The 14,407-nt window shown below is 41.8% G+C and overlaps 2 protein-coding genes across 2 annotated transcripts in view; both read right to left on the bottom strand.

Moving 5' to 3' along the window:
• LOC109529404 (sodium- and chloride-dependent GABA transporter 2-like) overlaps positions 1-6,366 on the bottom strand; it is a 27,564-nt gene extending 21,198 nt beyond the window's left edge. The window contains exons 1-12 of the mRNA XM_019892790.1: positions 6,168-6,366; positions 5,963-6,097; positions 4,630-4,770; positions 3,930-3,996; positions 3,722-3,854; positions 3,495-3,629; positions 3,323-3,426; positions 2,545-2,669; positions 1,793-1,905; positions 1,589-1,726; positions 1,232-1,334; positions 433-533 (exon numbers count right to left, since the gene is read on the bottom strand). Coding sequence (XP_019748349.1) covers positions 433-533; positions 1,232-1,334; positions 1,589-1,726; positions 1,793-1,905; positions 2,545-2,669; positions 3,323-3,426; positions 3,495-3,629; positions 3,722-3,854; positions 3,930-3,996; positions 4,630-4,770; positions 5,963-6,097; positions 6,168-6,312 — 1,440 coding nt within the window. The 5' untranslated portion in view covers positions 6,313-6,366. The remainder of the gene's footprint in view (positions 1-432; positions 534-1,231; positions 1,335-1,588; positions 1,727-1,792; positions 1,906-2,544; positions 2,670-3,322; positions 3,427-3,494; positions 3,630-3,721; positions 3,855-3,929; positions 3,997-4,629; positions 4,771-5,962; positions 6,098-6,167) is intronic.
• A 2,938-nt stretch (positions 6,367-9,304) lies between these two features.
• The window catches only part of LOC109529338 (sodium- and chloride-dependent GABA transporter 2-like), an 8,885-nt gene continuing 3,782 nt past the window's right edge, over positions 9,305-14,407 (bottom strand). Inside the window, 10 exon segments of the mRNA XM_019892667.1 lie at positions 9,305-9,451; positions 9,568-9,738; positions 10,507-10,607; positions 11,345-11,447; positions 11,702-11,839; positions 11,906-12,018; positions 12,619-12,743; positions 13,122-13,225; positions 13,295-13,429; positions 13,913-14,085. Coding sequence (XP_019748226.1) covers positions 9,353-9,451; positions 9,568-9,738; positions 10,507-10,607; positions 11,345-11,447; positions 11,702-11,839; positions 11,906-12,018; positions 12,619-12,743; positions 13,122-13,225; positions 13,295-13,429; positions 13,913-14,085 — 1,262 coding nt within the window. The 3' untranslated portion in view covers positions 9,305-9,352.

Here is a 14,407-nt window from a genome sequence, read left to right as displayed (position 1 = left end):
GTGTGTGTGTAATTTGAAGAAATGGCTTAATTTTGTGTCATGGCTGCGATCTGCTTACTTTCTACAAATTTAAACAACTGAATCATAATCCTCTGAGACTGGTGATGCCATGATATTAGCCAGGGGTTGTACAATGATTTTTCTGGCAAATTAGAGGCCAGGTCTAGAATGCACATAGTAAGAGGTGGGGGGGGGGGGGACACTTGATCCACTGTACACACACTTCCATGATCAATATCCTTCCTTGCATGATAAAAATTTCAATAGACACCTCTCTGACAATGTCAATCAAACTGAGCATTTTCTCCTTAAATGCAGAAATTATAATGCGCATCTTGAGATGAGGTCTGATTAGATGATGTGGGCCTATTTTCTGAATTGTCTGATGAGCGTGTTATGCCTAAAAGCTCCAGAAATAAAAGTCTGACTCACCAGTGAAAGCAATGGGGTCAAGTAGCGCCAGCAGATTTTGAAGAAAGGGTTGGCACGCTGGCCTGTCATGTCTGCTATGATACCACACAACCGCTCTGCTCCTTCAGGGAGAAGTATGAGTAGATAGAATATTACATAATAATCCCCTATTAGAACAACGAAAATAATGTACTTACCAGGATTATAATGTTTTGGACTTTTCATGACAGGAATTTTTTTTTAATTTTGTTTTTAAATGCAGTTGGTTTTCCTTTTTTAGCGTGTGTTTATCATTTTTTTAAGCATTTTTTTTTCAGTTTAGTTTTAATCGGTTTATCATTCAAAAATTTTTAATGCAATGTTTGCCAATTACATGATTAAAAAAAGTGCCAAATGTGTCAACTGCAATTTCGCAAAAACTGTTTTACCTTCCTTCTTCCATTCAGTAATACCAAAATAAATACATTTAAAATTAACCCGAAATGAATTTAATCGACAAAGTCACCAATGAAGGACATTTTCATTGTAATGTAATTATAGTTCGTTTTATAAACATAAAATGTATTTTCATCTTTTATTAAAAGCATTCGCATTTTTATTTCACTTAGTTAACGAAAATGTTTCTTCAATTTTAGTCAGCGATTAACTATCCGGGGGAGACTCTATGGTCAAAGTTGACTGTCCACTGCTCGTGACAAGACAGATGAATTTCTGTCACACCCATGTCAAAAATGTACCAAATCTTTAGTCCGTTTTGCCAATAAATCATAAAAGATCACACAATGATGGAAAAAATACAAGAAAGAAGCCATCAACCTACCAAAAATCCAACCAACTGCCAAGCTTTCAAACACACAGAGAAAGAGGACGCAGGCTCCATTGCAAGCGTAGTAATCGAAAATCTGGAAGACGTACATCCCTCCCTGAGGACGACATATTTTGGCAACAATATTAGGTTCACTTGTATAATGGATTGTACAGCCTACAATTTGTGTCTCTTTAGGATTGTGCGGGTGTGTGCAGTCAAGTGTCCAACTTGAGCGTCCAGTTTATTTCGCTCAAAACAAATGGAAGGATTCATTTCGTGGTGATAAGCTACCAGGGTGCTTATGGTCTTTAAATGTTTTTGTTTGACAGCACAGACAGATTCATAATGACGCGAGCCAAACATTCCAACCTCAGTGATCATGACGAGCTGTAATAAGAAACACGTGAGGCTGAAGAGCAGAAGGAAACCTTCCCGCCCGCCTCTCCGACGCATCGCTGCAGGAAACATGTCTGCAATTGATGTCATCACCGTCTCCATGCCGACAAACTGCAGAGAAAGCAGAGCTGTGAGGTCACTTCCAAGCAGAAAGGAATACCAAGACGGACGTCTCACCTGCGTGTCCAGCCCAAGGAGGAGGAGCATGATGAAGAAACTGATGGACCACACTCGAGGCAGCGGCATCATGGCCACCGCCTGAGGGTATGCGATAAATGCCAAGCCTGGACCTGCAACCATATTAACATGCACCACCAGTTTGGTACGTTTCAAATATCTGAAGTGGATCCAAGTCCAGACAGCACGGTAGTTGTGTTTACCACAGTCTCAGGTTCACGGTTTGAATCTTGGTTCCTCCCAAGTAACAAAAACATGCATTCGCGCTCAGTTCATTGAGGACGCTTCATTTTCCAGGGATGTGAATGTGAGTGCTTGTTTTTACGGATAAGCGCTACAGAAAGTGCATGGAGGGATTCGTCGAGTAAAATCATATTGGCTGAAAGATTAAAAAAAAAAACATTCCCAATGTCTCAAATTTTGGGGGCAGATATCATGCAGGCAAACTTTCTCAAGTGTAGAAAAGCGCTCAGCCCATTGTGCTCCAGGCTGGGGAAATCAGGACACAGAAGCCAAACAGCTACTGACACACCGAGCACCAGGGAACCGCCAGGTAACGTGAAACTTTTTGCTCATTTGGAATAATGTTCAATATTAGCAGTACAGTACAACTTCGTCAAGTGAGAAAAGAAGTAAAAGACACTGGAGTCCTCCCAGAGCAGCCCCCACTCTCTAGTTGGGCCAATCCATTCTTTTTTTTTTTTTTTTTAACCCTGTCTCTTCTTTTTCATAGGGTGAGACTTAAGATTTACCTGACTCGGCCACCTCTGCGATAGGTACACCTTGCTCGTGAGCCATAAATCCCAGCACAGAGAAGACGGCAAAGCCAGCCACCACACTGGTACAACTGTTCAGCAAACACAGCCAAAAGCAGTCCCTGCAACACACAAATGCATTTTTGTTCTGAACTTGACCAAAAGGACCAACATTTGAGATATAAGAAGCGAAGCAAGAATTACCGGTACACAAATTGAAACCAAAACACTCCTCCGTATTTTCAGCGAAGATTTTGTGTTCATTTCTGTGTATTTACTGTTTTGTAGTAGTTTATAGCTAATTGACTTCAAGCAGCTGAAAAACAACGGCACTACGCTGTTATTTTTAAACCCGTTAGGGCCGGAACAAACGTATTTAATACATTTACGCAGTACTGAATGCACACAGCAGGTGGCACGCTGGAGGACTGGTTAGCATGTTTGCCTCACAGTCCAGACGTGCAGGGTTCGATTCCGGCGTCGGCCTTCCTGTGAGGAATTTGCATGTTCTCCCTGTGCCTGCGTGGGTTTTCTTCGGGTACTCCGGTTTCATCCCACATTCTAAAAACATGCATGGTAGGTTGACTGGACACTCTAAATTGTCCCTCGGTGTGATTGTGAGCGTGAATGGCTGACAAGCAGTTCAGGATGCATCCCACCTTCTGAATTTTCATTCAGCTCTTGAATTGTATCTTTGCCCAATCTAGGTGTACCTAATGTTCTGGGTGGTGAGCGTGTGCATTGTTGTGTTTTCTAGTTCTATTGTTAGACGTACTTGTAGCAATTGTTGTTGTGGGTGTTGTAGCTGCCCAGTACCGTCAGGCTTCCCACACCGAGGCCGTATGAGAAGAATATCTGCGAGACGGCATCCAGCCACACCTGTTTAAAAAGACACCCATAGAGCGTGTTTTTCCTTTAACACAATGTATGTAACATAACAGTCCTACTTGAGGGTCTGCGAGTCGTGTCGGATCGGGCAGAAGGTAGAACTCCACTCCTTGTCTGGCTCCCGGAAGAGAGAGTCCTCGGATCAAAAGGATGAGGAGCATCACGTAAGGGAATGTGGCAGTGAAGTACACTACCTGGACAAGAGGACGGTCAACAGATGTCACAGCATTAGAATTTTTTTATTTTTATTTCTTTTAGCGCTTGGTACAGTTTGATGGGACTTCACCTTTCCGGTTGATTTGACCCCTTTCCAGATGCAGAAGTAACAAATGACCCAAATAGCCAGGAGGCACAAAAGCATCTCCCACCTGATGCTGCCAATCTCCTCAATGCCCCCTGAGATTTTCAACACTCGAAGTCTGTATAGGTTAAAAACAACAACATAATAAATGATTGGTGAAAAAAATTATATTTCAGTATATTATTTGCCTTACTCCCAGAATTCCGTTGCTGCCGAAGTTCCATTGGTGTGGTTCATTGTCGTAACATCAAAACAATCCGCTGAAACAATGACAAAGGCATTCACACTGAGGCATTATGAACTATATTTGTATTTAAAAGGGATGCACTGAAACTGAAATGAAAATTCTTGGCCGAAACTGAAAACTGAAATGAGAGGAACCTTCCATCCATTCTGGGATCCACTTAACCTCAGGCATGCGGGCATGGTGGAGTCCCAGTTGACTTTGGGCAGGATAGGCGGGATACACCCTGAACTGGTTGCCAGCCAATCACAGTGTACACATAGACAAAGAACCATTCACACACACACAATAGTTCACACACACAGGCACGAGGAGAACGTGCAAAGTCCACACAGGTAGACCTCTGCACTGTGAAGCAGACATGGTAATCAGTCATCCAACCTTCATTCTGTCTCTCTCTCTCTCACAGTTTCCTCCTACATTCCAAAAACATGCATGGAACACTCAAAATTGTCCCTAGGTGTGAATGTGAGGGTGGATGGTTATTCGTCTATATGTGCCCTGCGATTGGCTGGCAACCGGTTCAGGGTGTCCCCTGCCGACTACCCAAAGACAGCTGGTATAGGCTCTAGCACCTCCCGCGGCCCTTGTGAGGATAAATGAATCAGAAAATGGATGAATGGATTTATATATAGACTATAGACCTCACCTGTGTTCCAGTAGTTGTCGCAGGTACTCCATGGCAGTGGGGATTTGAAGGAAGAAAAGAGGTAGAACAGAGTCCAGGCTAGAACAACCATGTAGGTCATGCAGGTGTACAGCAGAATCAGTTCACCTCCATAGCCGATACCTGTACACACATTCGAGGTTCAAGTATGTAGGTTCAAGTGTCTCAAGAGACCTCCATGCATGGGGTAGGATACGATTCAAGGATGAAATGATGATTCTGTTCGATTCAGTGGCATTCTGATTCTTGACATGGTCCGGCAATGTCTTTTGTCCGTTTTATGAATATGTAAAACATGTAAAAGCTCTCCAAATCCCAAATTATTTTAGGTAAATAAATTCACAACAACAAATCATCAGCAATATAATTTAATATTGGACCGATTTATACCTGTTATGCAGCCCTCATAAAAGACCATTGAATACGTAATATCGTAATGCAGGAGGTGCGATACGATTCAAGAACGGTACATTTTGAAATGTAACAACGATCCAGTATTCATTTAACAACATATTTATTGTTGTGCTAGTCATTTGCAGTGGTGTCAAGTATTGTTAAGTGATGCGAATATATCATCAGGGTGCCATAACATGATGAGACACCGTTAATATGGGATGCTGGTGTATGGGCAATGTATTCGAACAAATAACATTAAAATATATCACAATATAAATAGTTGATGCTGTTGTTTTAACACTGTATCATAACAGAGAACTATCCGATATAATATTAGCAATATTTGATGCTACTAAGTCAGTTGGGTATCGCGATTGATAATATAGATTGTAATTACATTACATATAATGTATCACACGTCAATATTTTATGCCGCTGTATCAAAAACATAGTTTTATGGTGTCATGACATGATTGTTTTGACACTGACATCTCAAAACTCAATCCAAAGAGTGAACAATTACAATAGATCACAATCTTGATCGTAGATTCAGTTTTATCAAGACTGGATTACAACGGTTGACAATATCATCCATCACAAAATCAAAATGTTGTCCCACCACCACTTCTGCCATTAAACTATGTTTTGAAACTATTTAAAAAATATATATTTTTTTGTTGTTGTATTTTTTTTAACTGAATGCTGTTCATATTTGCCTCAGACTTACATTGACATTAACATTTGTGTTTGTTTCAGTCACTGGATAATGTGTCACTCACATCTCATACTCCTCAAAGTGTTGTGAACTCAATGTAACATTGATGGAAAATCTACAAATGGGTTCTTTTTGGAAAGAATGAGTTCCTTCATTCTTTGTGTTAGAGAATGGCAGTCTTGTACGTGACAGAGTGTTGCACACCTTCAGCCAAGGGGCACAGCTTCCTCCAGCAGGTGATGGCGCCCTCTTGGGTATGCTGGCCCATGGTGGTCTCCAAAAGGAAGAGCGGGACGCCACACAACACCGCAAATACCAGATATGGCACCAGGAAGGCGCCTGGATGTTACACATAGTTCTGTGACATGTACAACTTTTGTAAGAAGTGCCGAGTGCCACATTTGCTTACCGCCGCCGTTTTTGTAACACAAGTACGGAAACCTCCACACATTGCCAAGGCCCACAATGTTCCCGGCAACAGCCAGAAGAAATTCCACCTTGCTGCTCCAGCGTCCTCTCTCCTCAAGTACATTCTGGCGTGTTTTCCTCCACATTCTCCAAAAGTTCAATGGAAATCCAATCTTCCTTTAACCCCCACACAAGACACACATTAAAGTCACATAATGAGTACCTGAACGGAGTCATTCATCAGTTCAGAGGGAAAATTTTTAACTATAAGACATGTAGAGGAAATTACAGAAGCGTAGGGCTGCCACACCAAAGGGGGAAAAAACAAAACAAAAAAACCCTACGAAAGTTGTCACATTTTTATGTGACAGCTTTCGTGGGTTAGCGTTTTATTTTATTATTATCACGTAAAACATGCAAATTTTCATGTAAAATTGTAAAAATGATCATATAAAAATGTGAAACATGTAAAAACATGAAAAGTACAAAATGTGACAAAGTTGGCCTCGCTGAGGACTTCCCAACTTCTGTTGCGACCTTGGTCCCATCTGCAGCAGGACACAGAGGCAGGTGCTTCCAAATCGAATCAATAATAATTATAATAGAATTTAGTTGCACTAAACCTGGAGTTGCTGATCTTTTTACAAAATCGCAGTGTACAAGATTTCTTCAAACACATCAATCACAGCAAGTCATCCATGTCCTGAAAGAGCAGGGTAGCACCAGGCCATCATACTACCACTACCAGGCCAACACTGGCATCTTGCTGAGTTGGTTTTACAAGTGCTGCATGTTGAAGCGCATGAAAATTATTAAAGAGGCAAAAGGGGAAAAACTTGCATTAAAACAGTGGCCCAAGAATGAAGTCATTCAGCTCAAATTAAGTAGTCCACATCACTCAGATAGTCTTTTCACAATTAGCAGTTTTAGTGACCATTTTGACAAATCTTCATCGCTTTCTGCAGGTTGAGGGGAAGGCCACGTCTCCGCTCTATGGATAGAAGAGAATACGATTGTCAAATGATGCGATACATAATAGAGAGAGAAAGAGAGAGAGAGAGAGAGAGAGAGAGAGAGAGAGAGAGAGAGAGAGAGAGAGAGAGACCTTACCTGTGTTCCTGTGTCGCAGGTACTCCAGGGCAGCGGGGAGTTGAGGGAGGACAAGAGGTAGAACAGAGTCCAGGCCAGAATAATTTTGTAGGTCATAAAGATGTACACCAGAATTAGCTCACCTCTATAACCGATACCTGTACACCAGAGGCGATTGCTCTAAGACTGCAAGGGAAGGTCAGCTTCCCCTCCTCCTAAAATAAGTGATCAAATATATGTGTGTACATACAATTGTGTGTACATGTCATTGACTAAATATAAATATGGGCTACAACGCGCTCAACTTTTGTTCTGAATCAGCTTCTTAAGACTGGTTACGATGCGACTCTCTTCTCATTCATTCTCGCACCTTCACTGTGCTTTAGACTGTGTGGATGTTGATCATCTACAGCGCGGACAATGGGTGTCTAGAGAGTTCAGTGTAGGTTGTCCCAATGCTTTGAAACGAGACAAGTCATTGGACAAATTCTGGTTTTGTCCCCCCCCCCCACCGGACGCTCAGTGTCTGTGGGAGTCTATGGACAGTGGGCATGTATCGGCTGGCCCGGACGCTGAGCTTTTCTGCATGATGATTGGATGATCTGTCTGAGGCTGAATCTCTTTTTGATTGACAGCGAAATGAGCCAATCACCGATCTTTTAGCGTAGGGATCCGTGGGAGTATCTTTCAATTCTCATTCTGTTCTAAGTTGAACTGGAGACTTCTTCTAATCATCTGAGCGACACTCTCTTTGTTGAAAACGACGAGCGGCAAATTAATCTTTTATTTCTGGTGGGTTTCATTGTAGTTGCTGTTAGGTTAAAATAAATATTTGTGGTATTCAGCCCTCTCCCCCCACCCCCTCCAGAATTGGTTAATTAAAATGAATGTATTTATTAATTCTAATCACATTTAAATGTATGTTTTTCATCAAAATAAATGAATTTTATTGTAAATTTTAATGGTGGAATAAATACGTTTACATATACAATCAAATATGGTGGCCGACTCACATATTACAACTCAAAACTCAACAACAAGAAGTCCCACTTGTCATGATTCGGTTTGGGACCAACAGGTGGCACTGTAGGGCTCCCCCTGCAGCTGCACACCTGTTGGTCGTTGGGTAATTAGTTCTATAAAAGGACTCCCGCCAGAACACTCATAGTCGGGTCATTGTTGCTCTTTGCTGCTGTCATGTTTGTTTGTCTGTCATGTTTTTGCTCATGTTTGTTATTGATAGTTTTGAGCTTCAGTCATGGTTTTTGTTTGATACTTTGGACTTTGTTTGTTTAGGATTTAGTTTTCCGTGTTTTATCAATACACTTCTTCAAATACACCCTGCTCCTCCCTCCTGCCTGCTTTTTGGGGTCCTCCACCACCCCGCAACGCGACACCACTCACCAGTGAAACCAACGGGCTAATATAGCGCCAGCAGATTTTGAAGAACGGGTTGGGACGGTCGCCCGTCATCTCCTCTATGATGCCACACAGCCGTTCTGCGTCTTCGGTTTGAAGTATGTACAAAGGCACATAAAAAGTTTCAAGGGTTGACTTGTCAGTGCCTTACCCTTGGCCTCAGCTCACACATTACTCGAATAAAGCTAATCGGTTTAGGAGAAGGATGGAAATCTTTTATGACCATTCTACGCTTCCAACTTGATGGAAAACATACATAACGTCATGGTTGTATGAGCCCTGACCTGAACCCCATGAAACAAAATACAGAAATTGTGAGCCAGGCTATAACCTCACAAATGTTCTTTGGGAAAGTGGACCGAAATTCCCGCATCCTCTTAAATCATGGATACTGCGTAGGTAAGATTAGTTCACTTTTATTTTCTGTTGTTACTCCCTGTAAATTATTATTATTTTTGCACTACAGGTCCAGGAGGATAGGACATGAGTACTAAAAGAATAAATTCAAGAAAGACTATAAGAAAAATGTGTGCCTGCTTGATGAAACATTTCAATGGCGAAGCCAGGTCAAATGCTGTACAATGTGGTTGTTTATGTAGTTGATGAATTCAGGTCCATGATTGCTTCTTTTGAGGACTTCAGGGTCAGTTCATTTTTTTTTTTTTGTCTGTGTCAGAATCATTCTAGATCCTCCTCACGGATGCGTTGCTGTGCCGTGCCTTTGTTTAGGGTCAGCGAGCAGTCAGGCGGCTCGGGCCAGCACAGGTGATGCAGACGCTAAAAAATGGATACAAACAACACTTACTGAATGATGCCACAATCTTGCATACAGCAAAACAATTGAATATATTGGCTGCTTATTGGATTCATACAAAAGTCTTCCTTCTGCCCACCTGACTGAGGGTTCCTTTTGTAGTGCTCAACTTGTACAGTGCCCAGGCTGGCACGAAGAGGATGGAGGAGAAGGCAGTTATCCAGCCCAACGCGTAGGCCCAATTCGGGTACACGTACCAACGGTTGAATGTCAGTGGCTGATACTCAACTAGGGAATATATGAAAGAGCCCTGGAACAAAAAATGACAAGTACTATATCGACGGTATATATCTAGATGAGAGGGTGACACAGGAGTGGATTTTCACTCATGTCCCATACCACTACTACAGAAAAGACTCCAATACCAAGTCCCAAACCAAAGTTAAATTAAAAAAAAAATCCTGCCCCGGCCCACTCCCGTTCAGAATGACTTCCCACTCCCATTCCGCTCCCAATTTGGAGGTCATTTACATTTAAAAAAAGTCATGTTACTCGTTTAATAACAGTTTGTGGCTCCCTTTTTCTCATGGACGTTTTTTTCCATGATTTGTGTGTGTGTGTGTGTGTGTGTGTGTGTGTGTGTGTAATTTGAAGCCATGAAATGGCTTAATTTTGTGTCATGGCTGCGATCTGCTTGCTTTCTACAAATTTAAACAACTGAATCATCATCCTCTGAGACTGGTGATGCCATGATATTAGCCAGGGGGTGTACAACAATTTTTCTGGCAAATTAGAGGCCAGGTCTAGAATGCACATAGTAAGAGGTGGGGGCGGGGGCGGGGGGGACACTTGATCCACTGTACACATACTTCCATGATCAATATCCTTCCTTGCATGATAAAAATTTCAATAGACACCTCTCTGACAATGTCAATCAAACTGAGCATTTTCTCCTTGAATGCAGAAATTATGATGCGGATCTTGAGATGAGGTCTGATTAGATGATGTGGGTCTATTTTCTGAATTGTCTGATGAGCGTGTTATGCCTAAAAGCTCCAGAAATAAAAGTCTGACTCACCAGTGAAAGCAATGGGGTCAAGTAGCGCCAGCAGATTTTGAAGAAAGGGTTGGCACGCTGGCCTGTCATGTCTGCTATGATACCACACAACCGCTCTGCTCCTTCAGGGAGAAGTATGAGTAGATAGAATATTACATAATAATCCCCTATTAGAACAACGACAATAATGTACTTACCAGGATTATAATGTTTTGGAGTTTTCATGATAGGTATTTTTTTTGTTTGTTTGTTTTTAAAAGCAATTGGGTTTTAATTAGTTTTTTAGAGCATGTTTATCATTTTTTCGTATTTTTTTCCTCAGAAATGCTCCCTTTCAGTTTAGTTTTAATCACTTCATCGTTCAAAATTTTTTATGCAGTATTTGTCAATTACATGATTAAAAAAAGTCTCTATTATGTATTCAAGTAAACTGCAATTTCCCAAAAGCTGTTTTACCTTCCTTCTTCCATTCAGTAATACCAAAATAAATACATTTAAAATTAACCCGAAATGAATTTAATCGACAAAGTCACCAATGAAGGACATTTTCATTGTAATGTAATTATAGTTCGTTTTATAAACATAAAATGTATTTTCATCTTTTATTAAAAGCATTCGCATTTTTATTTCACTTAGTTAACGAAAATGTTTCTTCAATTTTAGTCAGCGATTAACTATCCGGGGGAGACTCTATGGTCAAAGTTGACTGTCCACTGCTCGTGACAAGACAGATGAATTTCTGTCACGTCATATTAGCGCCCTTGATGAAAATGTACCACATCTTTAGTCCGTTTTGCCAATAAATCATAAAAGATCACACAATGATGGAAAAAATACAAGAAAGAAGCCATCAACCTACCAAAAATCCAACCAACTGCCAAGCTTTCAAACACACAGAGAAAGAGGACGCAGGCTCCATTGCAAGCGTAGTAATCGAAAATCTGGAAGACGTACATCCCTCCCTGAGGACGACATATTTTGGCAACACTTTTAGGTACACTTGTATAATGGATTGTACAGCCTACACTTTGTGTCTCTTTAGGATTGTGCGGGTGTGCGCAGTCAAGTGTCCAACGTGAGCATCCAGTTTATTTCACTCAAAATAAATGGAAGGATTCACTTTGTGGTGATAAGCTACCAAGGTGCTTATGGCCTTTGAATGTTTTTGTTTGACAGCACAGACAGATTCATAATGACGCGAGCCAAACATTCCAACCTCAGTGATCATGACGAGCTGTAATAAGAAACACGTGAGGCTGAAGAGCAGAAGGAAACCTTCCCGCCTGCCTCTCCGACGCATCGCTGCAGGAAACATGTCTACAATTGATGTCATCACCGCCTCCATGGCGACAAACTGGAGAGAGAGCAGAGCCGTGAGGTCACTTCCGAGCGGAAAGGAATGCCAAGACAGATGTCTCACCTGCGTATCCAGGCCAAGGAGGAAGAGCATGATGAAGAAACTGATGGACCACACTCGAGGCAGCGGCATCATGGCCACCGCCTGAGGGTATGCGATAAATGCCAAGCCTGGACCTGCAACCATATTAACATGCACCACCAGTTTGGTACGTTTCAAATATCTGAAGTGGATACAAGTCCAAACAGCACGGTAGTTGTGTTTACCAAAGTCTGAGGTTCACGGTTTGAATCTTGGTTCTTCCCATGTAAACAAAAACATGCATTCGCGCTCATTTCATTGAGGACGCTTCATTTTCCAGGGATGTGAATGTGAGTGCTTGTTTTTGCGGATAAGCGCTACAGAAAGTGCATGGATGGATTGATGAAGAGAAGTCGAGTAAAATCACATTGGCTGTGTCCGAATGTGCACACTATTCCATCTATGGTTCACTATTAAGGAGTTACGCCAATTTGTAGGGGTGTCCACAAAAAAAAAAAAAAAAGAAGACACTCCACTCAAAATTACCCACAATGCACTTGGGTAAGTAGTGCGCATCGACATTCACTCAACAGGTTAATATCGACCACAATGCATCGCGAGCAGGAAAACAACATGGCGCAAGTGTGAATACCAAAGCGATACAGAGCAGACCCCACTCTCTAGTTGAGCCAATCCATTCTTTTTTTTTAATCCTGTCTCTTCTTTTTCATCGAAGAGACGGACTGAAGATTTACCTGACTCGGCCACCTCTGCAATAGGAACACCTTGCTCGTGAGCCATAAATCCCAGCACAGAGAAGACGGCAAAGCCAGCCACCACACTGGTACAACTGTTCAGCAAACACAGCCAAAAGCAGTCCCTGCAACACACAAATGCATTTTGTTCTGAACTTGGGTTCAAACTATTGCAAGTTTGTAGCTCTGTTTTTCAGCTGGAATGACATCATTACTACGAGGCGTTTCTGATTATAAATCGATACATATTAGGAATAGTTCTCAGCATGATGCAGTGCTGTCCAGCACCATTGCAAAGAACATCCACAATAATATGCAATACATGCTGTAGTGTGAATTTAATACCTTTCAAAAAATGAAATACTTGAAGTATTATTATCTTTGTAAAGGCAGAATTTTCATTCAGCTCTTGAATTGTATCCCTGCCCAGTCTAGGTGTACCTAATGTTCTGTCTGGTAAGTGTGTGCATTGTTGTGTTTTCTAGTTTTATTGTTAGACGTACTTGTAGCAATTGTTGTTGGGGGCGTTGTAGCTGCCTAGTACCGTCAGGGTTCCCACACCGACGCTGTACGAGAAGAATATCTGCGAGACGGCATCCAGCCACACCTGTTTAAAAAGACACACATATAGTGTGTGTTTTCCTTTAACACAATTAATGTAACCTAACAGTCCAACTTGAGGGTCTGTGAGTCGCGACGGATCTGGCAGGAGGTAGAACTCCACTCCTTGTCTGGCTCCCGGAAGAGTGAGTCCACGGATCAAAAGGATGAAGAGCATCACATAAGGGAATGTGGCAGTGAAGTACACTACCTGGACAAGAGGATGGTCACCAAATGTCACAGCATTAATTTTTTTTTTTTTTTTCTGTCATTACGAAAACAATAATTGGACGGTCTACAATATATAAGATAAAATGTAATTGCAACAAAATACGGCAAGCCAAACAACAACAGCCTCCCTTCATTCCAAACTGTAATCACACTCCCATCTCTCGTCCGGCGGGCCACATGCAGAGGTGGCCTCAATTTGCAGACCAAGACAATGCAACACAAACCACTACAATCAGATCTCGTCTTTGTTTTCCCCAAAGCTCAACCACCCACGGTGTGCCAGCACAGATAACGCATTGAGTGCAGCGACCACAAAACACACCAGGCACATTTAGCAAAGGCAGATAAGATGCACCATCGGGCTGGCTGAAATGTATTTCAGGGACGGCCACAATAAAGCATGGATGCAACTCTGTGTCTGTGTGTGAGAGAGAGAGAGAGAGAGAGAGAGAGAGAGAGAGAGAGAGAGAGAGAGAGAGAGACTGTGGACCTCACCTGTGTTCCAGTAGTTGTCGCAGGTACTCCAGGGCAGGGGGGATTTGAAGGAAGAAAAGAGGTAGAACAGAGTCCAGGCCAGAACAACCATGTAGGTCATGAGGGCGTACAGCAGAATCAGCTCACCTCCACAGCCGATACCTGTGCACACGTCACACATTCGAAGTTCGAGTATTCTCTTTATTCGTTTCAGTGAAGAGAAATGTGTCTCTCAGTTTGGGACAGCAGTAAACATGAATACAAATCATCATTCATCCACGTTACAAAAAAACACCACATATGAGGGGTGTGCATCTTTCCAATAAAAAAATAATTCGATTGGTTTCTCAAGTGGCATTCTGATTCTGATTCTTGACATGGTCCGGCAATAGCTTTTGTCCATTTTATGAATATGTAAAACACGTAAAAGCTCTCCAAATCCCAAATTATTCAAGGTAAATAAATTCAAAGAAACAACAAATCA

Source organism: Hippocampus comes, unplaced genomic scaffold, assembly GCF_001891065.2.
Source record: "Hippocampus comes isolate QL1 unplaced genomic scaffold, H_comes_QL1_v1.1 scaffold72, whole genome shotgun sequence".
Classification (NCBI taxonomy): domain Eukaryota; kingdom Metazoa; phylum Chordata; class Actinopteri; order Syngnathiformes; family Syngnathidae; genus Hippocampus; species Hippocampus comes.
Note: the sequence above shows the minus strand (reverse complement) of the source record. Positions and strands in the feature narration are given on the sequence as shown.